At 38.3% G+C, this 24,937-nt stretch overlaps 1 protein-coding gene across 1 annotated transcript in view; it reads left to right on the top strand.

Annotated features, from left to right (window-relative positions):
- Window positions 1-24,507, top strand: part of LOC113084673 (cytoplasmic polyadenylation element-binding protein 1-like) — a 28,315-nt gene extending 3,808 nt beyond the window's left edge. Inside the window, exons 4-12 of the mRNA XM_026254928.1 lie at window positions 336-538; window positions 676-949; window positions 4,214-4,327; window positions 4,411-4,500; window positions 5,695-5,819; window positions 5,892-6,090; window positions 6,825-6,919; window positions 7,006-7,086; window positions 24,117-24,507. Of these exons, the coding sequence (XP_026110713.1) occupies window positions 336-538; window positions 676-949; window positions 4,214-4,327; window positions 4,411-4,500; window positions 5,695-5,819; window positions 5,892-6,090; window positions 6,825-6,919; window positions 7,006-7,086; window positions 24,117-24,263 (1,328 nt within the window). The 3' untranslated portion in view covers window positions 24,264-24,507. The remainder of the gene's footprint in view (window positions 1-335; window positions 539-675; window positions 950-4,213; window positions 4,328-4,410; window positions 4,501-5,694; window positions 5,820-5,891; window positions 6,091-6,824; window positions 6,920-7,005; window positions 7,087-24,116) is intronic.
- Window positions 24,508-24,937: the final 430 nt, after the last annotated feature.

Raw genomic sequence — 24,937 nt, 5'->3', positions numbered from 1 at the left:
TACCCACTGTTTTAGTGGGAGGTAGGAAAATCTGACAGCGTAGGACAAATCGACAGAACACCGGCTTTAATGACGAGATGCGCATTAACGATCGGCCGATCTGGATCGGCGCAACCCTACTAATATTGTTATGGAAACTGTGGTAATTTTTTTCTTAGGATTCTATAATGAATGTTATGCATATTTATGTATGTATGTTATATTTTTAAACACATTTTTGGCAATTATGTTTTCACCAAAATATGCAATTTTTAGGATAATTAAAATAAATATATAAAGTTGCTCAGTCAGTAAATAGCATGTCTCATAAAAATCACACTGATTCTCTCCTGCAGCGTTGGATGTCTTGGGTGCCTCAAAAGGCAGTGATTCGGGTCAGAAGCACACCTTCCAGGCCCTTGAGTCTGCATCAAGAAAACCACTGGAGCACTTCTCCAGCCTGAAGGTGGCGCTCGAACCTCACTCTCTGCTACACTCGGGATCCAGCAGCCCCATCAACTCAGAGAACTGCATGATCTCGTCTGGATCTGACCACCTGGTGAGCAACAGCATTCCCCTCTGATACCCAAAACCCTAAAGAGTGCAATGGATGATTTAGAAGATTCTGTTTCTATAGCGTTGGTGTCAGTTGTTCCAAAGTTACAGTAAAGTTGTATCTGTATCCGTGTCTTTTAGGGTTCTCTCAGAGTTTCTCCTCCATTGCCCCTGATGCTGCCTGGACTGCAGGTGGAGGGTGTGAAACTGGACACAGATGCCTGCTTAAAGCAGAACCCCCTGAACACCTTCACAAACGCTTCCAGTGCTCAGGTCGAGGGGCCACCTCAGGCCGAGGGGCCAGTGGTTGGGTGCTGGTCCACAGATCCTATCTGGCCCGGCTGGGACACTTTGGCCTTGAACAAACCCAAGTTCTGCATCGAGAGAGAGGCACAACTGCATAAACAAGCTGCAGGTACAGTGACATTAGCCACCCTGCTAAACAGAACAAGAGGCAGCATTACTCTTAAGTTGACTAAAACTTTTCTTTTAAAAAAACTGCTAGCCACAGCTCAGAAACTCAAAGCAGCTGTTCTGTGAAGCATTTTTGGAAGTTGAACAATTTTTGACTTGACATGCCATGTTATTGAAAATGTGATACAGTGTGAATGTAAATGACTAGCTGCATGTTTTCAGTATTTTACATCGTGTCAAATGAATCCTGTAAAGCCTACTGTATCATATTTATCATATGCAAATTTCTAAGGCTTCTAAATTATTAACATGATCAAAACTTTGCTGAAAAAAAACAATCTACTACATGTCTTCTGACATCCTATTGATATTTTATACCTTTTAAACATGTAAAACGCCTTTTAGTATGAGCTAAAAAAAATTATATTAGGTGATGGTTCATCTGCCTTTTTGATTTGAAATCTACTGATTTTTATGAAGTAAACATACAAATAATTCTAATAATGTTAGTAATATTTTAAGATGAACACTTGCTGGACTGAAACAACTTGGGTTTACTTCATTGTCTACCATATTAAAATGTATCAAATATGATCTATTAGATGCAATGTCTATTTGTTCATCTCAATCATCACTGTATATTGCATTGCATTATATGTTTTATCTCCATAGGAAAAAAAGCTTTGATCACAAAAAGAAGCATTTAATGTGATATTATTAAAACATATTATTTGGAAATATAGAGTGAAAACTGATATGAACATTTAGACAAACTATAAAAAGGAATGTGTAAAAAAGTATGTAAAAAATATGTTTGGTGTGATTGTTGCTCTGAAAATATTTTTATTTATATATATATATATATATATATATATATATATATATATATATATATTAGGGGTGTAACGGTTCACAAAATTCACGGTTCGGTTCGATACGATTTACTGGTGTCTCGGTTCGGTTCGGTACGGTTCGGTATGTTTTAGATACAGCAAAAAGAAAAAATTGGCAGATACATTTCCTTGATTTAATTTTTTTTTTTTTTTATTAAAACTAACAAAGTATGTTTTTTTTTGTTTTTTTTTTTGTTTTTTTTTACATTGAACAATGATGGAGCTATTCTTTACCCATCTTCTATGGTGTTTTCTTAGCAGCATACTGTAAAGCAAAAACAGATCCTTATTAAAAAAAAATGAAAATATTATATTGTTGTAGTAGTTATGAACAAATACAAAGATTAAACTTTTTATGGAACTCTATAACTCTTTATATAGTGTGTTTTTACTCAATTGGTTCTCTATAGGGCTTATGTTTTTTGGAACAAAGCAGGAATTACAGTCTGGCTGAAATGGGCTCGTGAAGGAATATTGTAACGGGGCTCAATTACATTAAGCATGTTCTTAAAACCTGCATTTTCCACTACAGAGTAAGGCGCTCGCTCACTCAGTACGCGCTGAAGGCTCGTTGCAAAATGACTAAAGGGTCTTTCACACAGGACGCGGTATGCGCGGCGCTGGACCCTGGCTCAGCGTTGCCCTTCAGATACAACGCGATTTGCGCTGCACTATGCCAAGAGCAAAGTAGGTGGAGTTTTCAAAACTGCCCGTGCATACGTTCTATTTATAACAGTTCTTCTATCTAATAACGTGCAGGCCTGTTAATTGTATCGTACTGCTCAGGAAATTCCGACACAGTACAGTACTAGTCCATTTTGATTTCTGTGCTTGTTTGGATGCCCCGATCGATTGGTAAAGTGCACCCAAACACCAGACCTGTTGGTTACTGGAGGATCTTCTATTTCTGGTCTGTTAAACGCATTGGCCATTTTGCAACGAGCCTTCAGCGCGTGCTGAGTGAGCGAGCGCCTGACTGAGTAGCCTAACATAAACATATAAGTTGGTGTTTTTTTCTTCTTCGGGGGTGTCAGGGGCGTTGCCTGTTACGTCGTTTGGGTTATTGGGCTACTTTGTTGAACGCATATCATTATATTTAAAAAATTTTTATTTATTTTCCAAATATAATTAATTAGTCCAACGAACCGTTCGGTACATAATGCGTACCGCGTACCGAACCAAAAGCCTCGTACCAAACGGTTCAATACGAATACGCGTATCGTTACACCCCTAAGATATATATATATATATATATATAAATATATATAAATACTTTTTTTTTTTTTTTAGTACAGACCAAAAGTTTGGAAACATTACTATTTTTAATGTTTTTGAAAGAAGTTTCTTCTGCTCATCAAGCCTGCATTTATTTGATCAAAAATACAGAATTTTTTACAATATTGTGATATATTATTACAATTTAAAATAATTGTTTTTAAATGTATTATACTTGAAATTATTATTTATTTCTGTGATGAAAATCGGAATTTTTAGGATCATTATCACATGATCCTTTAGAAATCATTCTAATATGATGATTCATTATCAAAGTTGGAAACAGTTCTGCTGCTTAATATTTTTTCAGAACATGTGATACTTTTTTAGGATACTTTGATGAATAAAAAGTAAAAAAAAAAAAAAAAAAAAAGCTATGTTTTTAATATATAAATATTTTGTAATAACAATATACACTACTGGTCAGTAATTTGGGGTCAGTAATTTTTTTTTGTTTCTTCTTTTTAAATAAAATCAATACTTTTGTTCAGCAAGGATGTGTTAAATTGATAAAAAGTGATAGTAAAGAAAATATATTATTAGAATATATATTATTATAATTTATTTTTTATTTTGAATAAATGCAGTTCTTTTTACCCTTTTATTGATCAAATATATTAGACAGCAGAACTGTTTCCAACACTCATAATAAATCAGAATATTAGAATGATTTCTAAATGATCATGTGATAGACTGGATGTTATATGTGACACTGAAGGCTGGAGTAATAATGCTGAAAATTCGGCTTTGCATCACAGGAATAATTTTTTTTTAAGTATATTCAAATAGAAAACTATTATTTTAAGTTGTAATAATATTTCACAATATTACTGTTTTTTTCTGTATTTTTGATCAAATAAATGCAGGCTTGATGAGCAGAAAAAACTTCTTTCAAAAACATTAAAAATAGTAATGTTTCCAAACATTTGGTCTCTACTGTATATATATATATATATATATATATATATATATATATATATATATATATCAGGCTTTAAAATGGTGGAACATTTAAAAAACACATCTTAAAAGCCGTGTGTTCTGTCTACAGCTGTTATTAATATTGTTGTGATTTTATGACTCACTGTTTCTCACAGCTGTAAATGAACCCACTTACACCTGGGAAGGAAGCCTTCCTCTACGCAACTACAAAAACCCTGTTTACTCCTGTAAAGTGTTTCTGGGAGGAGTGCCATGGGACATCACAGAGGGTGTGCTGACTGAAACTCACTTGAGATATAGCTTTTATTCTGTATTATGGTTCTGAACACAATCAACTTTTCTGTTTCTGTAGCTAGCCTGTTGAACACATTTAGTGTTTTTGGTCCATTGAAAGTGGATTGGCCTGGTAAAGATGGAAATCATCCACGTTTTGCGCCACAAGGTAACAGCAGAATTTATCACATAGTATTATATCTTATCTATAATTCAACAATATATGGACCAATATAGAAATATATTTGATGCTTGACCATATAAAGCTTTACGTATCATCTTCTGGTGTATTATTCATGCTTTTTCTTAGGAAACAGAAGGCTTTTAGAATCAGAATCAGAAAGAGCGTTATTGCGAAGTAGGCTTGCGCATACAAGGAATTTGTTTTAGTGAAATAAGCTTCCAGTGCACAGAGACAACAACACACAGAAAGAGAAAAAAGCTAATCATCATCACCATTTGTGTCAAACATATTTTTGCTGGGAAATTGTTGCTAAATTTTATAAAATAACAGCAAGTATAACTTAATTTTGTTACTAATATTTTGGAATCAGTATTAAGCACCTTTATACATAGTTTTTTGTTATTCTTTATATACTATTATAGATTTTATTAATATTTTTAAATTAGCTTTTTTGTAATTTTGTTATTCGCTTTTTTCATTATTATTATAATTTTTTATTAAGTTTTAATTCACTTTTACTTTTTATTTATTTCCAGTTATTAATTACATTTCAAGGTTTAGTAATTTAACGTCAGTTTAATTTATTTAATTAAAATTGTTTTAAAATTTCTTCAATAGTTTTAGATAACCATCATAACCCTACTTAAAATGCCTTTCATGATGACAATAAAATGATCATCAAACCATTTAATTATTAAATTATATAAAGTAAAAATGAGATTTTACCAAGAAACATTTAGTTTTTAACTGATATTTTATGAATATGATACACGCAGACTGCTTCCTAATTATTAAAATTAGATTTGATTAGCATTTTTAATTGTTCATAATAATTTAATTTATGCATATTAACATATTTGTGTATTTACATTTATAATATATTTATATTATTATTTTACCTAGTTTATTTGGTGCCATTGAAACTGTTTTTGATTACCATGAATCTAAATGAAAAGTCCCTTTAATTATTAAAGGATTTTAAATAATAGAAATTCTGCAGAGATTGTTAAAATACATAGATTGTAAAAATACAAAAATACATACAAAAAATATATACACACACAGTATGTACAGAATATAAATTATAAATAATGTGTGTGTGTGTATATATATATATGAACACACATATATACAGTATGTGTATAGTGCTTTGATTTGACGTCTTGTATGTTTTTGCAGGTTATATGTATCTGCTGTTTGACTGGGAGGAGTCAGTGAAGTCGCTCCTGCAGGCCTGTGCTCAGTCTGACGATAATCTTGAGTTCTACTACAAACTTTCCAGCAGGCGGATCCACAGCAAAGATGTGAGAATAACATGCACTTAACCGTACCGACCCCTGACCTCTGACCCCGCTCTCTAACTCGCTGTACTGCAGGTGCAGGTCATCCCGTGGGTTATCTCAGACAGCAGTTTCATCCACCTCCCCATCCAGCATCGGTCCCGCAGTAAGACAGTGTTTGTGGGTGCTCTGCATGGGACGTTGAATGCAGAGAGTCTGGCCCACATCATGGAAGAGCTCTTCGGAGAGGTCATGTATGCAGGCATCGACATAGACAAGCACAAATATCCCATAGGTCTGTGCATTCTCCTCTTATCTACAGTGAAAAAATAGGTGTAGATTTTATACTGGCAACCAAAAGTTTGGCATAATTGGAATAATAATAATGCTTGGAATAGTCTTTTGTGTGTACCAAGATTGCAATTATTTGATCAAAAATAAGGTAAAAACTAATAATTGTGAAATATTATTAGAATTTAAAGTTTTATATTTGAATATACTGTAAAAATGTTTCTATAATGCAAAGCTGAATTTTCAGGTTCATTACTTTAGTCTTCAGAAATGATGCTTCAGAAATCATTCTGTTACACTGATATGATGCTTAAGAAACATTTTGTATTATCATCAATGTTAAACACAGTTAATAATTCATAATATTACAATATCCTAATGGAAAATGTGATACACTACCATTCAAAAGGGGTATAAAAAAAATAAAAAATAAATCAATACTTTTATTCAGCAAGGATACATTAAACTGATCGGAAATAACAGTAAAGACATTTATAATTGTGTAATCCTAACAGATATACAGATACAGATACATACTGTATTTTTATTCAAATAAATACAGCCTTGGTGAGCATTAGATCAATTTCTCAATTATTCCAAACTTTTGGTCTCCAGTTTATTTTCATTCATAAATTGGTTGTATGTACACACAAACACACACACACACACACATATATTCTACTTTTATATTACTGTTGCCTCAGCCATAGAGTGAATGTGTTGCGTTTGTTCATCTAGGGTCTGGCAGAGTGACGTTCAGAAGACAGAGGAGCTATTTGAAAGCTGTGACTGCAGCGTTTGTGCAGATAAAAACCTTCAAGTTTACCAAGAAGGTACATTAGAGCAGAACTCAGATATACCATATGCTGTGGGATCAGCCCTGTGGATATTCCTCACTTCCTTCCTGTTCCCTCTGTAGGTCCAGATTGACCCGTATCTGAGTGACTCCATGTGCCAAATATGTAACAGTCAGCCCGGCCCGTTCTTCTGTAGAGCTCAGGTAGGAATCAGATTCTGCACAGCATCATACCGAGCGTTACAGCTCAGCTCCTAATTCTTTGGTCTATGTTTAATTTGACTTTTGACAATAACATATCTGCATCATTAATGTGATGGTGAACAACCATTTTTTAGCAATGTTCTGCTTATTCATTTATTTTCTATTGTGGAAAATATTTATTTCAAGAAAGGAATCTTTGGGTTGACAGCAAATTTATTTGATTATCAATTCGATTCACTGGGTTTTGATTAAATTCAAATGCAAGATTTGCAATTTCCAAACGATTCAATTCAGTACACACACAAAAAAAAAAACGTATATATATATGTGTGTGTGTGTGTGTGTGTGTATTTATAATTACATTTATCAATTAACTAGATTTGATTTCAATTCGGTATACAGTCTCGATTAATTTGATTTTTAATTAGCATTTTAAATTAATTATAAATATACAGAGGATTTAATCGTTTTGGAAATTTCGTTTTTTATATATATACAATTTTCTATGTGAATATTTGTTATTTAACTATAAAACAAGCATTGCAATTTCTTATACACACATTTTACACATACAGTATCTATATACATTATTAGTTTTATTATTAGATTAAGTTTTTTTTATTAGGAGTGCAAAAACATTCAACATAGGGTGAACACAAAACATAACAAAAAAAACACAAAACAACAATAAAACAGCAATGAAAAATAGTAGAAGGATTTAAATAGTATTAGCATGTATAATAATATTTACAATAATATTTTGTAAAGACGGCAACAGTGATAACAATAACAGTAGTAATAGTAATGCTAAAAGATGGTGATAATATTTTGTGTGGACGGAAATAGTGATATCAATAATAATAATAATAAAATGTATATCAATAATAGCAACAATAATAACAGCAATAATAATAACAATAGTAATACTAAATATATGTGATGATGATAATATTTTGTATTAACAGAAATAGTTATATCAATAATAATATAACAACATTAATAATAACAGCAATAATATTAAAAACAATATCAATAATAAATGCTAATGATGGAAATGATGATAATATTTTGCGATTGCGGAAACAGTAATATCAATAATAACAGTAGTAATAATAATAATAATAATATAATAATGATAAAATGACAATAGAAATAGTAGTAATGAAATAATTACACATAACTAACACATACCACACCTCTCCTAGGTTCTGTGTCAGTATTTTTCTTTTCTTTCCTCCTTCTCATTCACAGTACAGTTACTATTTGTATGTATGCCTAAGCTGAGGTGGTGCATTAAAAGAAGGGTGTGGTGCATTAGGGCTGTCACTTTTAGTTTGAAAATCAATTGCACAATCGATCTGACCAACCAAAAAAAGTTTCGAAAATGAAAATAGGGAATCGATTTTAACCAAGTATGTACACTATTAATTTTAAAAGAATTAAACAATTAAAAAATATATATGTAACAAAACTCACAAAAAAGCAGAAAAAGAAAATAAAGAATTCCGAAAGTGCAGTAGCTATGCGTTGCGAAAGCTAGACAGAAAATAGCAGCAGTTTTACGCGCCTATAATGCTGTGTTCACATCAAACGCGAATAGAGCGTCTGGCGCGAATGATTTCAATGTTAAGTCAATGCAAAGACCTCCAGCGTTTTTTATTCACTGTATGTCCAGCTTTTGAGAAGACGCGATCCGACCGCACTGATGTCCCAGGTACAACTCCGGTACAGCTGCTCAAGGTGGGGGTATTACTGCCAATTCTCCACCACAAAAGCCGGTCCCTGTCAGCTTGCAACGTTCCTTTTCATAACTTAGAATCTCCCGTAACGTCTTCCGCGCCGCGCTAAACGCCTCATTCTGGAGGTCTCGCGGCGTAATTTGACATGAACTAAGAGAAATGAACTAAGAGAAAACATTACCGTCTTCAGCCACGAGAGGGTGCTCTATGTGTCAGAGCCTTTGTTTTGCAATGTGTTATTTTGGCCACTAGATGTCCCCAATGTGCACTCATGTCAACATTGTGCCTTTTGTAATCAGTGTTATTGTTTTCACATGTTTCTTATTCTGGGCTGTCTATTTAAGCTGATCACTTCCTTTGCTTCTTTGCTTGGTTATTATTGTTCCTAAGCAAGTTGCTGCCGTAAGTCTGCTCTAGTTCTAAGATCTATTCTTTGAAAGTATTTTTTGAATTGTTTTCCTGTGATTAGTTTTGCTGTTTTTCTCTGAGTTTTTGTTTTGGAGATTATTTTACTATTTTTGACCCTTTCTGGTCTGAGGATTTTTCTGTATTGTAACCTAACTCAATACAAAGGATATTTTGTTCCCTTTTGCTGCTTTTGTTGAATAAACTCTTCTGAGTTAAGTTAAGAAGGCTTCTGACTATTGGGTTCAACTACCTCCTGTGGCTCAGCGGTAGAAATTAAGACTCTGGCATCAGAGACATAAGTTCAAGCCCCAGTCCTGACAGAATAACCAAGCCACATTATGAACCCAGTGGAGCCAAATCCTCAAAAACTCCTTGCCACAGTTTCCCAGTATGAGTCCACAGTCCAACGCCATGAGTCAGCACTAGCTCGGCAGGAGACTTTGATGGCTAGACACTCCCAGTTGCTGTCTGATCTCATGACTTCTGTCCGTAAGATCTTTGACCGGCTGCCTTCTACCTCAGTTACTGCATCTCCTGCTGCCTCTCTACCCCTTCCAGATTCTCGAGTGCTCTCTCCTCTAAGTGAACCCCGCCTACCTCCACCACAACATTTCTCAGGTGACCCTAGTGCATGTGATGGGTTCCTGACTCAATGCTCTCTCACGTTTGAACTACAACCATCATCCTTCCCCTCAGATCGAGCCAAGATTGCATACGTTATCACCCTCCTTTCTGGCAAAGCTCTTTCTTGGGCAACCGCGGTCTGGAAGGCCCAAGCCCCCTTCTGTACAAGTTATTCTGCATTCGAAAAGGAGTTCAAGCGAGTCTTCGATCACCCCTTCAGTGGCCGACAAGCCTCAAAGAGACTTCTCACCCTCCGTCAAGGTAATGGCAGTGCAGCTGAGTATGCCATTCAGTTTCGGACCGTTGCAGCAGGGAGTGGTTGGAACAATGAGGCCCTTATGGTGTGTTTCCTGAATGGTCTGTCAGAGGCCATCAAGGATGATCTGGTTACCAGAGAACCTGTTGTTGATCTGGAAACTCTTATGGATCAAGCAATCCGGCTGGATAATCGCCTGAGAGAGAGAAGCCGGAACCGGCCATCTGTTTCCTCATGGTCTGCCAGTCCAGCTCTTGCTCAAATGCCATCAGTGCCCCAAGATTCTTCGGAACCCATGCAATTGGGTAGGGCTAGACTTTCCCCCTCGGAACGAGACCGTCGTATGAGAGAGCGCTGTTGTCTATATTGTGGATTGTATGGTCATTTTCGCTCCACCTGCCCCGAGCTTTCGGGAAACGCCCAGTCTCGTACAGGCAAGGAAGGACTGTGACGGGAGTTACACGCACCACTTCACCTTCCAACTCTGGGCTGTTCCTTCCTATCACACTCACTTGGAGAGAACATAAACACCAACTCGAGGCATTGATTGATTCTGGCGCTGCCGGGAATTTCATGGATGTTTCTTTCGCTAAGAGTCTTCAGATCCCTACTTATGCTCTTCCTGCACCCCTAACTGTGACAGCCTTGGATGGAAGACCATTGTCTCCAGGGAAAGTAACCCACCTCACCTCTCTTCTTGGTCTCACCACTTACCAGCACCAGGAGAGTATGTGCTTTCACCTTATACAGTCTCCAGAGTTCCCTGTTATCCTCGGTCACCCATGGCTTCTCCAGCATAACCCACACTTTGACTGGTCGACTGGCACTGTTCTCAGTTGGGGTCCCACCTGTCAGACCAAATGCTTGGCCCAGAACCCCTCTGACCTTATTCTCGAGTCCCAAGAAACCCTAGATCTGTCTCAAGTCCCTGCTCAGTACCACCACCTCAAAGCAGTGTTCAGTAAAAGGAAGGCCACCTCATCGGCCTTTTGACTGCGCCATTGAGTTACTCCCGGGTACCTGTCCCCCCAGAGGTCGTATATTCTCTTTGTCTCCCCCTGAACGAACTGCTATGGACAGATACATTAATGAAGCTCTTTTGGCAGGCATCATCCAACCATCCACTTCCCCTGCTGGAGCTGGATTCTTTTTTGTTGGGAAGAAGGATGGCGGACTTCGACCATGTATTGATTACAGGGGCCTTAATAAGATAACCATTCGAAACCGCTATCCCTTGCCACTAATGACAACTGCATTTGAAATTCTGCAAGAAGCCTCCATCTTCACTAAGCTTGACTTGCGCAATGCCTACCATCTTGTTCGCATTAGGCAAGGAGATGAGTGGAAAACTGCCTTCAACACGCCCACTGGGCACTATGAATATTTATTTATGCCCTTTGGCCTCATTAATGCTCCCCCAGTATTTCAAGCTCTCATCAATGATGTTCTCAGAGACATGTTAAACCAATTTGTTTTTGTCTACTTAGACGATATCCTCATCTTCTCGAGTTCCCTCCAAGAGCATGTAAAACACGTCAGTAAGGTTTTGAGACGCCTTCTTGACAACCATCTTTATGTTAAACCTGAGAAATGTGAGTTTCATGTGACCAAGGTTCAGTTCCTGGGGTTCATCATCAAGCCTGGCCAAATACAAATGGATCCTCAAAAAGTTCAAGCTGTTGTGGATTGGCCGTCCCCCTCATCGGTAAAAGAGGTACAGCGTTTCCTTGGCTTTGCCAATTTTTATCGCAAATTCTTTCAAAACTTCAGTACTGTGGTGGCTCCTTTATCTGCTCTCACCAAGGTGAACACAACCAGTTTTTCTTGGGGACCTGATGCAGAGTTGGCTTTCAACAAACTGAAGAAATATTTCACCTCTGCACCGATTCTCATTCTCCCTAACCCAGATAGACCATTCATCGTGGAAGTCGATGCTTCAGATGTAGGGGTTGGAGCTGTATTATCCCAGAGAGGAGAGGACAACAAGCTGCATCCATGTGCTTTCCTTTCCCACCGCCTTACACCAACCGAGAGGAACTATCATGTAGGGGATCGAGAGTTACTGGCGGTCAAGTTAGCGCTTGAAGAGTGGAGACCTTTGCTTGAGGGGGCCAAACACCCATTCCAAGAACTCACTGACCACAAAAATCTAGAATATACTCAGCAGGCAAAGCGACTCAACCCCCGCCAGGCACGTTGGTCCTTATTTTTCAACAGATTCCAGTTCATCTTGTCCTACCGCCCTGACTCTAAGAACCTAAAGCCTGATGCTTTGTCCCGAGCATATGTTAAAACTCCACAGGAAGATTGTGTTGCACCAATTATCCCAAGTTCCAAGATATTAGCTCCTATCAGGTGGAATCTGGAAGATACTGTAAAACAAGCCCAAGCCAGAGAACCAGACCCAGGAGGGGGGCCAACTCACTGTCTGTTTGTCCCTAAAGCTGTCCGCTCTCAGATCCTCCAGTGGGGACACTCCTCTCGTCTCACTTGTCATCCTGGTACCTCACGCACTCTTGAGCTCCTCCAAAGACGATTTTGGTGGCCAACTATCAAGGAGGATGTGACCGCATTTGTGAACGCATGTCCCACATGCAACCAAAATAAAATCTCTCACCGCTCTCCTCATGGGCTATTGCACCCTCTCTCCATACCTCATAGACCTTGGTCCCATCTCTCCATGGATTTTATCACTGGTCTTCCACAATGACAAGGCAACACCACTATCATGGTCATAGTAGATAGATTTTCCAAGGCCGCCAGATTTATTCCTCTGCCTAAACTACCCACCGCAAAACAAACTGCTGAATTGGTTATCAATCATGTGTTCAGAGTCTTTGGAATTCCACAAGACATCGTCTCTGATCGAGGATCCCAGTTTTCCTCCCGATTCTGGCGGGCTTTTTGTCAATCTCTGGGGGCTACAGTGAGCCTGTCTTCTGGGTTTCACCCAGAGTCCAATGGACAAACAGAGCGGCTTAATCAAGATCTTGAGACTACACTGAGATGTATGGCAGCTAACAATCCTTCCTCTTGGTCTTCATTCTTCATGTGGGCAGAATACGCACACAATACCCTTTGCTCCTCTGCAACAGGCATGTCCCCTTTCAAGTGCCAGTTTGGGTACACCCCTCCACTATTCCCTGAACAAGAGGTGGATGTTGCAGTTCCCTCTGCTCATCAATTTGTTAAACGCTGCCGCCAGACATGGAAAAAAGCCAGACTCAAGCTTCTTAGGGCCTCCCAGCAGTACCAGCGCCAGGCTAATCGCAGACGCAGACCTGCCCCCACTCTGCGCCCTGGCCAAAGAGTCTGGCTCTCCACTAAGAACATTCCCTTGCGGGTGGAATCCTGCAAACTTTCCCAGAGATTCATCGGCCCCTTCAAGATTGCCAGGAAAGTGAATCCAATTACCTATCAATTGTACTTGCCTAAGTCTTTGAGAATTAATCCAACTTTTCATGTCTCCCTGTTAAAACTTGTTTTGTCGTCTCCTTTTCTTGCGACAGGAAGAACTCCTCCTCCTCCTCGTATCATCGGGGGCCAGCCAGCTTACACAGTCCACAGAATACTAGGTGTCCATCAAGTACGTGGGTCCCGGCAGTATCTTGTGGACTGGGAAGGCTATGGTCCCGAGGAGCGCTCCTGGGTTCCTGCCAAGGACATCTTAGACCCCAAACTAGTGCAAGAATTTTACGCTCGCAAGTCCAGTTGTCCTGGAGGGAACGTCAGGAGACGTTCCTAGAGGGAGGGGTCCTGTCAGAGCCTTTGTTTTGCAATGTGTTATTTTGGCCACTAGATGTCCCCAATGTGCACTCATGTGAACATTGTGCCTTTTGTAATCAGTGTTATTCACATGTTTCTTATTCTGGGCTGTCTATTTATGCTGATCACTTCCTTTGCTTCTTTGCTTGGTTATTATTGTTCCTAAGCAAGTTGCTGCCGTAAGTCTGCTCTACTTCTAAGATCTATTCTTTGAAAGTATTTTTTGAATTGTTTTCCTGTGATTAGTTTTGCTGTTTTTCTCTGAGCAGCAGAGATTATTTTACTATTTTTGACCCTTTCTGGTCTGAGGATATTTATGTATTGTAACCTAACTCAATACAAAGGATATTTTGTTCCATTTTGCTGCTCTCAGTGGTAGAAATTAAGACTCTGGCATCAGAGACCCAAGTTCAAGCCCCAGTCCTGACACTATGCTGCTCAGTGCTCCTGTAGTCTACACTGAAGACATAGAGCCCCCTCTCGTGGCTGTAGATGGTAATGTTTTCTCTTGGTTCTTGGTTCTAAATAAATGTGACTTATATGTTTTTTTCCTCAGCATGACGTATTTTTGGACTGATGTGACTTATACTCAGGTGCGACTTGTAGTCCGGAAAATACGGTGTGTGTGTGTATATATATATATATATATATATATATATATATATATATATATTAGAGGTGGGCATAGATTATTTTTTTTAATCTAGATTAATCTCACTGTGATCTTGAAATTAATCTAGATTAATCTAGATTAATCTAGATTAAAATGGCTCATTCGAATTCTGCCGAAGGCATTCAGAATATGTGTTACCCAAATAAAGTTGACAAACAGTAAGTCTCTGAGAAGGGGTTTATCAAGCTAGGTGGTGCATTAGAAAATGGGCTCATCTCCTGTTTCAAAATGTATCACAAAGTGCTTGAAAAAGCTGTAAACTAATGCCACATTGCACAAGGTGCAAACAACATTACTCCTGTTTCACACCAATGTTTACGTTTTTTTTCAAGTTTGTAGGTGTCAAGGTATAGAAACTAAATAATAGCACTGGATAGTAAAAACGTAAAAATGAAATATACACTCAAACCTACATTTATTAAGACACCTTCAACATTTCTCACATTATTACAGTTTTGCTATATATATCAAAAATTATATCTGGTTTGACTGTTAAAACTACAAAGAAATTCAGTCAAGAGCAGTGAGTGATTTTCATTTTCTTGGATTAACATTACAGCAGCCAGTAGCTAAATTAGGCGCGGTCACTTTAAGAGACCATGAACACATCCAATATAATACACATCCCATTTTTTACTTCCTTCACATCCCATTTTTTACAGTTTACTTTCACTTAAGAAATAACTGACAGCTTTTTCAAGAATAATTTCCAAGGTGGATATTTTGACATATTTTGTATGTATTTGTTGACACAAGAGCAAAAATAAGCAAATTTGATTTTCAAGTGTTTTGAGACGCCTTTCTCTGCACGAGCCATGAACACCAGAACACCGTGGTGTTGAATTGGGCTCTTTCACATCTTCTTGTTTGTTCAAACTGCGATTTGCATTTGTTCGTTCGGGTGCAGGACGAACTTCGAGGTGAACTTCGCAGAAGAGAGCTCGGTTCAGTGTCGCTGTCCGTGATACGCGGCTCTCTCTCTCGTGCGCACCTAACGGCACGCGCTACTCTGTACAGCTTTTCCGCGTCTGATGTTTGGATGCTTTAATGTTTAAATCGACAAGCGGTACGGCTTAACAACACGTGAGAAAGATAAGCTTTCGTGACGATGCGCAGCAGTGGCCCGTCAACTGTCCTGAGCATCTATTTAGGCTGGCCTCAGTCAGTCGGTTATATAAAATATCAAGGTGAAAGTCATCATAGCTTGCTTAGTATAGACCCAGCTCCCAACCCAACTTTGAGAATAGATTAACGGCGATATTTTTTTTATCGCCCGATAATAGTCTTGCGTTAACGCAGCACGTTAACGGCGATAACGGCCCACCACTAATATATATATATATATATATATATATATATATATATATATATATATATATATATATTTATATAATAGGGGTGTAACGGTTCACAAAATTCACGGTTCGGTTCGATACGATTCACTGGTGTCACGGTTCGGTTCGGTACGGTTCGGTACGTTTTAGATACAGCAAAAAGAAAAAAATTGGCAGATAAATTTCCTTGATTTTTAAAAAAATGTTTTATTTATTAAAACTAACGAAGTATGTTTTTTTTTTTACATTAAACAATGATGGAGCTATTCTTTATCCATCTTCTATGGTGTTTTCTTAGCAGCATACTGTATAAAACAAAAACAGCTCCTTATAAAAAAAATTTAATGTTATGTTGTTGTAGTAGTTATGAACAAATACAAAGATGTAACTTTTTATATGGAACTCTATAACTCTTTATATTGAGTGTGTTTTTACTCAATTGGTTCTCTATAGGGCTTATGTTTTTTGGATCAAAGCAGGAATTACGGTCTGGCTGAAATGGGCTTGTGAAGGAATATTGTAACGGGGCTCATGCTCGTTGCATATGGCTAAAGGGTCTTTTCACCCTGGGCTCAGCGTTGCCCTTCACATACAACGCGATTTGCGCTGCACTATGCCAAGAGCAAAGTAGGTGGAGTTTTCAAAACTGCCCGTGCATACGTTCTATTTATAACAGTTCTTCTATCTAATAACGTGCAGGCCTGTTAATTTACATTTACATTTACATTTAATCATTTAGCAGACGCTTTTATCCAAAGCGACTTACAAATGAGAACAATAGAAGCAGTCAGGTCAACAAGAGAACAACAACAGTATACAAGTGCCATGACAAGTCTCAGTTAGTCTAGTATAGAACGCATAGCCAGGATATATATATATATATATATATTTTTTTTTTTTTTTTTTTTTTTTATTATTAAATGAACAAAGACAAGAAAAGGAAAAGTACTGGTGTTAGTAGGTTAAGTGCAGGCGAAAAAGATGAGTCTTTAGACGTTTCTTGAAAATGAGTAAAGACTCAGCTGTACGAATTGGGATTGGGAGGTCATTCCACCAGCTGGGCACAGTCCAGGAAAAGGTCCGTGAGAGTGATTTAGAATTTCTTTGGGATGGCACCACAAGGCGTTGTTCACTTGCAGAGCGCAAACTTCTGGAGGGCACATAGGATTTAACCAGTGAGTTTAGGTAAGTTGGTGCCATGCCAGTGGTCGTCTTGTAGGCAAGCATCAGTACCTTGAATTTGATGCGAGCGGCTACTGGTAGCCAGTGTAACCTGATGAGGAGAGGAGTAACATGAGCTTTTTTTGGCTCATTGAAGACAATCCTCGCTGCTGCATTCTGGATCATTTGCAGAGGCTTGACAGTACATGCAGGAAGGCCCGCCAGGAGAGCATTACAATAGTCCAGTCTGGAGAGAACAAGATCTTGGACAAGAAGTTGGGTTGCTTGCTCTGACAGGAAGGGTCTAATCTTCCTAATGTTGTATAAGGCAAACCTGCAGGACCGGGTCGTTGTAGCAATGTGGTCAGTGAAGCTTAATTGATGATCCATCACAACACCTAGGTTTCTGGCTGTCTTCGAAGGAGTTATGGTTGACGAGCCCAGCTGTATAGAGAAGTTGTGATGAATCAATGGGTTAGCTGGAATCACCAGGAGTTCAGTCTTTGTAAGGTTAAGCTGAAGGTGATGGTCATTCATCCAGCTAGAAATGTCACTCAGACAGGCTGAAATGCGAGCAGCTACCGTCGGGTCATCTGGCTGGAATGAAAAGTAGAGTTGGGTGTCATCAGCATAGCAGTGATAAGAAAAGCCATGCTTCTGAATGACAGATCCTAAAGATGTCATGTAGATGGAGAAGAGAAGTGGTCCAAGTACTGAGCCTTGAGGAACCCCAGTAGCAAGGTGGTGTGACCTTGAAACATCACCCCTCCAAGACACACTGAAGGATCTGTCAGAGAGGTAGGACTTAACCCACAGGAGAGCAGTTCCAGAGATGCCCATCTTTCTGAGGGTGGACAGGAGAATCTGGTGATTAACAGTGTCAAAAGCAGCAGACAGGTCCAGCAAGATGAGTACCGAGGATTTTGAAGCTGCTCTTGCTAGTCGCAGGGCTTCAGTAACCGAGAGCAGAGCAGTCTCAGTTGAGTGGCCACTTTTGAAGCCAGATTGGTTGCTGTCCAGGAGGTTGTTCTGTCCAAGGAACATAGAAAGCTGGTTGAACACAGCTCGCTCAAGTGTCTTTGCAATGAATGGAAGAAGGGATACCGGTCTGTAGTTTTCAAGAAGCGCTGGATTTAGAGATGGTTTCTTGAGCAGTGGGATTACCCGAGCCTGCTTGAATGCTAAGGGAAATGTTCCAGAGTGAAGAGAGGAGTTGATAATGTGAGTAAGTGAAGGTATGACTGAAGAAGAGATCGCTTGAAGGAGGTGAGTGGGGATCGGATCAAGTGGACAAGTAGTAGGATGATTGGACAGGAGAATTTTGGAGACGTCCATCTCTGAGAGTGGGGAGAAGGAGGATAAAGAGTGTGCATCGGTCATTGTGAAGTTGTCCTCGGTCTGCGGTGTGGAGAATTGGTCACTGATGGATCTTGTCTTATTTGTGAAGAAAGCTGCAAAGTCGTCCGCTGTAAGAGTCGATGGAGGAGGCGGAGGCGGCGGATTAAGAAGAGAAGAGAAAGTCTTGAAGAGTGTCCGAGCATCACTGCAGCTGTTAATTTTGTTGTGGTAGTAGGATGTTTTAGCTGTGAAGACATTTGCAGAGAAGGAAGAGAGGAGAGATTGATACACACTGAGGTCCGTAGAGATTTTTGATTTCTGCCATTTCCTCTCTGCAGCCCTTAGTTTAGAGCGATGTTCACGGAGAACCTCGGACAGCCAGGGGGCAGATGGGGCAGTGCGTGCTGGTCTAGACAACAGTGGGCAAAAGTTGTCCAAGCAAGATGTTAAAGTGGAGCAAAGAGTGTCCGTAGCACTGTTCGTGTCCAGAGCAGAAAACTGAGAGAGTGGTGGAAGAGAGGATGAAACCACAGCAGATAGGCGAGATGGAGAGAGTGAGCGTAGGTTCCGTCGAAAGGTGACCCGCGTTGGAGTGTGTGCCACTTCAGGAGTAAGTGCTAGGTTAGCAGTAATGAGGAAGTGATCAGAGGTGTGCAGTGGAGCAACTGAAGAGGTGTCCACAGAGCAACAGCGTGTGTAGATGAGGTCCAGTTGGTTGCCCGATTTGTGAGTTGCTGTAGTAGACACTAGCTTGAGATCAAATGAGGTGAGCAGAGTTTTGAAGTCAGCAGCCTGGGGTTTATCTAGGTGGATGTTGAAGTCACCAAGCAGTACCAGAGGAGTACCATCTTCAGGAAAGTTTGATAGCAGCACATCTAACTCCTCCAAGAAGTTTCCCAGTTGACCTGGGGGACGATAAATGATCACAAAGTGGATTTTAACAGGGTGGGTTACAGTAATGGCATGTGATTCAAATGAACCAGTACCTGTAGGTGATGGCTGAAGATCAAATTTCCATTCTTTGGATATAAGGAGACCCGTACCTCCACCCCTCCCAGTGGTGCGAGGAGTGTGGGAACAAGTGAAATTAGTGGAAAGGGCTGCAGGGGTGGCAGTATCTTCAGGTTTGATCCAAGTCTCTGTCAGTGCCATGAGGTTGAGACCGGAATGAGTAGCAATAGAAGAAATGAAGTCTGCTTTGTTAACTGCAGACTGGCAGTTCCAGAGACCAACTGGAATAGAGAGTGTAGTAGTAGAGGTCAGAGGGACATGGCGTAAGTTTGTCAGACAGGCCTTCCTGCGACATACATAGCGTGCTCTCCGAGTGTTAGTAGTGATAGTAGAGATCTGAAAGCACATAGTGACTGCAAGTGTAAGATATATTTGAGATCAAACTATACAAAGAGTGGAGAAAAAAAAAAAAAAAAAACGAAAAAAGCAATACTCAAGTGCCCTGTCAGTGTCCTTGCTCGGTGGAGTCGCGCAGGTAGAGTCGATTGTCTTTACACTCGTCGGTCTTCACACGAGGAGGGTTCACACGAGGGTTGCCGCGACCGCTGCCGCGGTGAAACCTAGTGCTTTGTATTAGCCTGATTACCTGTAATTGAAGTCAGCTGGACACGCCTCACTATTTAGCAGATCGAAACCAGGCAGTCCCGCGATAGGCACACGCAAAACCAAGCGCCACTTTCAGCACGTATTTAACCAGGGTAAGACACACACACAATTTAAACCAAAAACTTTCCTAGCAATGATTATCACACACTAGTCTGATGAGAAAACAAGACAAAACACTCACAAGCTGCTGTCCTTCTATGTTGCTCGACTGTTTCTTCTAATTGTGTCGTACTGCTCAGGAAATTCCGACACAGTACAGTACTAGTCCATTTTGATTTCCGTGCTTGTTTGGATGCCCCGATCGATTGATAAAGTGCACCCAAACACCAGACCTGTTGGTTACTGGAGGATCTTCTATTTCTGGTCTGTTAAACGCACTGGCCACCACGTACCGTGCAAGAACTGCTCGCTCACTCAGCACGTACTGAGTGAGCGAGCGCCTGACTGAGTAGCCTAACATAAACATATAAGTAGGTGTTTTTTTTTCTTCTTCGGGGGTGTCAGGTGCGTTGCCTGTTACGTCGTTTGAGTTATTGGGCTACCTTGTTGAACGCATATCATTATATTTCACTTTTTTTCCCCCAAATATAGTTAGTTAGTCCAACGAACCGTTCGGTTCATAATGCGTACCGCGTACCGAACCGAAAGCCTCGTACCGAACGGTTCAATACGAATATGCGTATCGTTACACCCCTAATATATATATATATATATATATATATATATATATATATATATATATATATATATATATATATATATATACACATACATACATACATACATATATATAATAATATAATTATAAGTTATTCATACATCCTTATATCAAGCAAAATATAATTCCATCAACATCATTATTACTGCTCAATGTTTCTATTATATTGATGATGTTAATAATAACAATAATGTCAATAATAATACTAATAATGAAAATAATAATAATGAAAATACTACTAATAAATCACTGATAATATTACTAATACCTTGTGTATATATGTATAATAATAAATAAATGTATAATTAATTATGATGAGTGTGTCAAATTTGTAATAGTTGAATGAGGTCTGATTTGGAGTGTTGTGGTTATAACATTTCTGCAATCTATATAGCCTACTAGTCAACCATTTTTTTCTAACAGTAAGATTTTTAATGTTTTTTAAAGAAGTCTCTTCTGTTCACCAAGCCTGCATTTATTTGATCCAAAGTTCAGCAAAAGCAGTAATATTTTGAAATATTTATACTATATAAAATAACTGTTTTCTATTTGAATATATTTTAAATGTCATTTATCCCTGTGATCAAAGGTGAATTTTCAGCATCATTCTTCCAGTCTGCAGTGTCACATTAATCAGAAATCATTCTTAATATGCTAATATTTAAAACAGATGAGTATATATATATATATATATATATATATATATATATTATTATTATTATTATTATTTTTTTTTATTATTATTTTTTTTTTATTATAAATTATAGAAATTAATAGTTTTATTTAGCAAGGATTCTTTACATTGATCAAAAGTGATGATAAAGACATCATTTTACAAGAGATATCTATTTCAGACAAATACTGCTCTTCTGAACTGTCTACTCATCAAAGAATCCTGAAAAAATTCTACTCCGCTGATTTCCACATTATCATAATAAGATAAGATAAAAAATCATAATAAGATTTTTTGTAGCAAATCAGTATATCAGAATTATTTCTTAAGGATCGTGTGACTGGACTAGTGATGCAAAAAAAATTCAGCTTTGAAATCTCAATAAATATTTTATTTTAAATATATTCAAATAGATAACCGCTATTTTAAATAGGCTATTAAAAATATTTCAAAATTTCACTGATTTGCAGTACTTGGATCAAATAAATCACCAGGCTTGGTGAACAGAAGAGACTTCTTTAAAAAACTTTAACAAGCTTGCCGTTCAAAAACTTTTGCTGGTAGTGTATACTATAGGCAACTTTAATTTTTCTTTAATTTCTAGCTTTTAATTGGCTTAGAAATATATAACTGCTAGACAATAACAATTAATAATGATTTGTTTATATACTACAACACTTTTTATCACGTAATGCAGAATAGTTTCTATACTGTAATAAATGCTATGTCAATTAGCACTGCATTGTTCATGTACTTTATTTATCACCTGCTGGAGATTTTTTTGGACATGGAAAAAACAAAACCGAAAACAACTGTTTTCATACAGCAATAGCTGGACGCTTTTGTCCATATTAGTAGTCTCCTGGTAGGACTTTCTGCGTGAGAGCGCCCTCCGGCTTCGAGTATGAATGATACACACACTGCAGGAGAGTTTAGTGCTCCGTGAAGTTCATCTCGCCTTCTGGGTCCGAAAAGAACATCAGGTCATGTGCAGACTATCTTGTCTCTTTTAATTTAAATCTATATTTATTCACACTCTTGAAAACCTCTATACCTGCCCGAAAAGAAGTGCGGAGGACGAATTTCCGTGATGATAAAAGTGTCCCCACACGTCCCCCGCATCCCCCGCGTAATCTACGCCCCTGGGGGGAATAATGGGATGCGGCAGCCCAGGAGGCAGTGACGTCTTTCCAAAAGTGTTTAATGGGTGGGCAGTGCCATGTGGCGTGGATATATGTGTCCCGACAGTTTTGAGCAGTGTGAGCTAATTTTTTAAGTAATCCCATTTTAGACAGCCTTTCCCCAATGTAGTGTGTTCTATGAAGTGTCTTATACTGTATGAGCTGAAGATTGGCGTTTTTAGTCTTGGAATAAATATTTTTACAAATTTGAGACCAGAGGTCGATTATTCCAATTATTCCAATTTATTGCTTAATCTGATATTGTAGAGTATAAATCAATGGTTTTAGTTATTTCTTGCAGATATGATTGAGGATTTTGCAAAAATAGTAAAATGTCATCAGCATATAAACTAATCTTATGTTGTGTTTGGGGTGTGTGGATTCCTCTGATGAGTGGGTTCTGACGGATGGCTGCTGCTAAGGGTTCAATGAAGATGGTGAATAAAGAAGAGAGTGGGCATCCTTGCCTAGTCCCCCTGTGCAGTGTGAAGCTTTGTGATGTTAGTCCATTGGTGGTGACTGTGGCAGAAGGTGCTATGTATAAATTTTTTATCCAATTAATAAATGACTCCCCAAAGCCAATTTTTTGTAATGTGATGAATAAGAAGTCCCAACTGACTCCGTCTAAAGTTTTTTTCTGCATCTAAAGTGACTAGATGGTTTTTTCCTGTTGTAGTGATGAATAATGGATTAAATCGTATAGTCTGCGTGTGTTGTTGGATGCATGCCTACCTTTAATAAAACCAGTCTGGTCTGGGTGGATTATGAATGGGATAATTTTTTCAATTCTATGTGCAAGAACTCTACTGATTATTTTGATGTCTACGTTGATGAGAGAAATAGGACGGTAGTTTTTGACGGAAGGGTTGGGTCTTTATTAGGTTTAGGGTTAAGTGAAATAGTGGCTGTGTTCATGTGCACTGGTAATCTTGAGTTTTCTTTTATTTCCGTTATTGCTCTGATGAATAATGGAGATAAAATGGACCAGAAGTGTTTATAGGACTCTGCAGAGAAGCCATCGGGTCCTGGTGCTTTATTTTTAGGCATTCGATTCAGGGCGATATGGAGTTCTTTTTCTATTATTGGTTTGTCCAGTGCACTGATTTGTTCGGTGTTAATTTTTGGGAGTTGAATATTATCATAAAATAAATTAATATAATCTTGTCTTGTGTTATTATCAGATGAATAGTTCAGCATGAAAGTTTCTAAATATTGTATTTATTTCTTGTGGAGAGTTGGTAGGCTTCCCTGCCTACCTGAGTCTTTAATAGTTACAATTGTTACTTTTTCTCTATTTCTTTTAATCTGATTGGCCAAATATTTACTGGATTTGTGGCTATATATTATTAGATTAAGTTTAAAGTCATGTCTTAAGTATGTGTCAAAAATAATTTTCCAGTATTGTTGAAAATGATGGTCTTGTGACATGCATACAAATTATACACCACCTATAAATGATTCAAAGCAATGTATTGATTAAAACTTGCAACACACCGCACCAAACTACCAAACTAAACTCTAATTTTTTCTTTCAACTCTTCAGGCATGTTTTAAATACTACTGTCAATCGTGCTGGTATTGGCAGCATTCTCGGGACGTGTTGAGCAGCCATCAGCCTCTCATGCGCAACCAGAAGGGCCTGAACCCAAATAAACCCACCGCTGCCGGCGTGGGGAAGAGTCTGGACTGAGTTCACTGTTTTGGGGAAGGATTTTACCGTGAGACCAGAGAAACTCACTTGAGGAAGTTGTTTTATTGCGCTGCTATTGTTCATTAAGCTTCTATACACTCTAAAGGGTTCGTTGATGGTGACCCGTTTGCAGTTAACCAGACAGCCATGATCATGGAGATCTGATTTTAAGAGTTGTGTTTTAGATTTTGCATGCACAGGTGTGGTTATTTACAAATATTCAGATTGGACAAAATAAAGTGTTTGAAGGACTGAAACATTTGATGCTGAGTATTATTTTTGTTAGAAAAAAAAAACTCTCAAAAAAGAAACATTTAAGTTATCATTTAAGTATCCTCTGATTTCATTTATAAATTATTTTCATAAAAAAAAATGTTTTTATTCTTGATATAAACGAGAAATAATGACTATAATAGAGCTGTCAGTCCTCCTGCCAGCAGGAGTGTAGATAACATAAGCGGAGGTATGGCACAGTTTGAGCCCACCAGCTGCCCAAACACTACATTTCCCATAATGGCTGCCACACGACCCACTGCAGTGAAAACCCCCAGAGCTGATGAGCTAACAGAAACTGGAATTAATACAGTCATTCTTTCAATTCTCACAATTCTTCTGTTCACAAAGGCTGCATTTATTTGATCAAAAATACAGTGAAATTGTGATATTACACCTGA

Source organism: Carassius auratus, unplaced genomic scaffold (assembly GCF_003368295.1).
Source record: "Carassius auratus strain Wakin unplaced genomic scaffold, ASM336829v1 scaf_tig00040428, whole genome shotgun sequence".
Lineage (NCBI taxonomy): Eukaryota > Metazoa > Chordata > Actinopteri > Cypriniformes > Cyprinidae > Carassius > Carassius auratus.
This window is presented reverse-complemented; position numbering and strand designations above follow the sequence as displayed.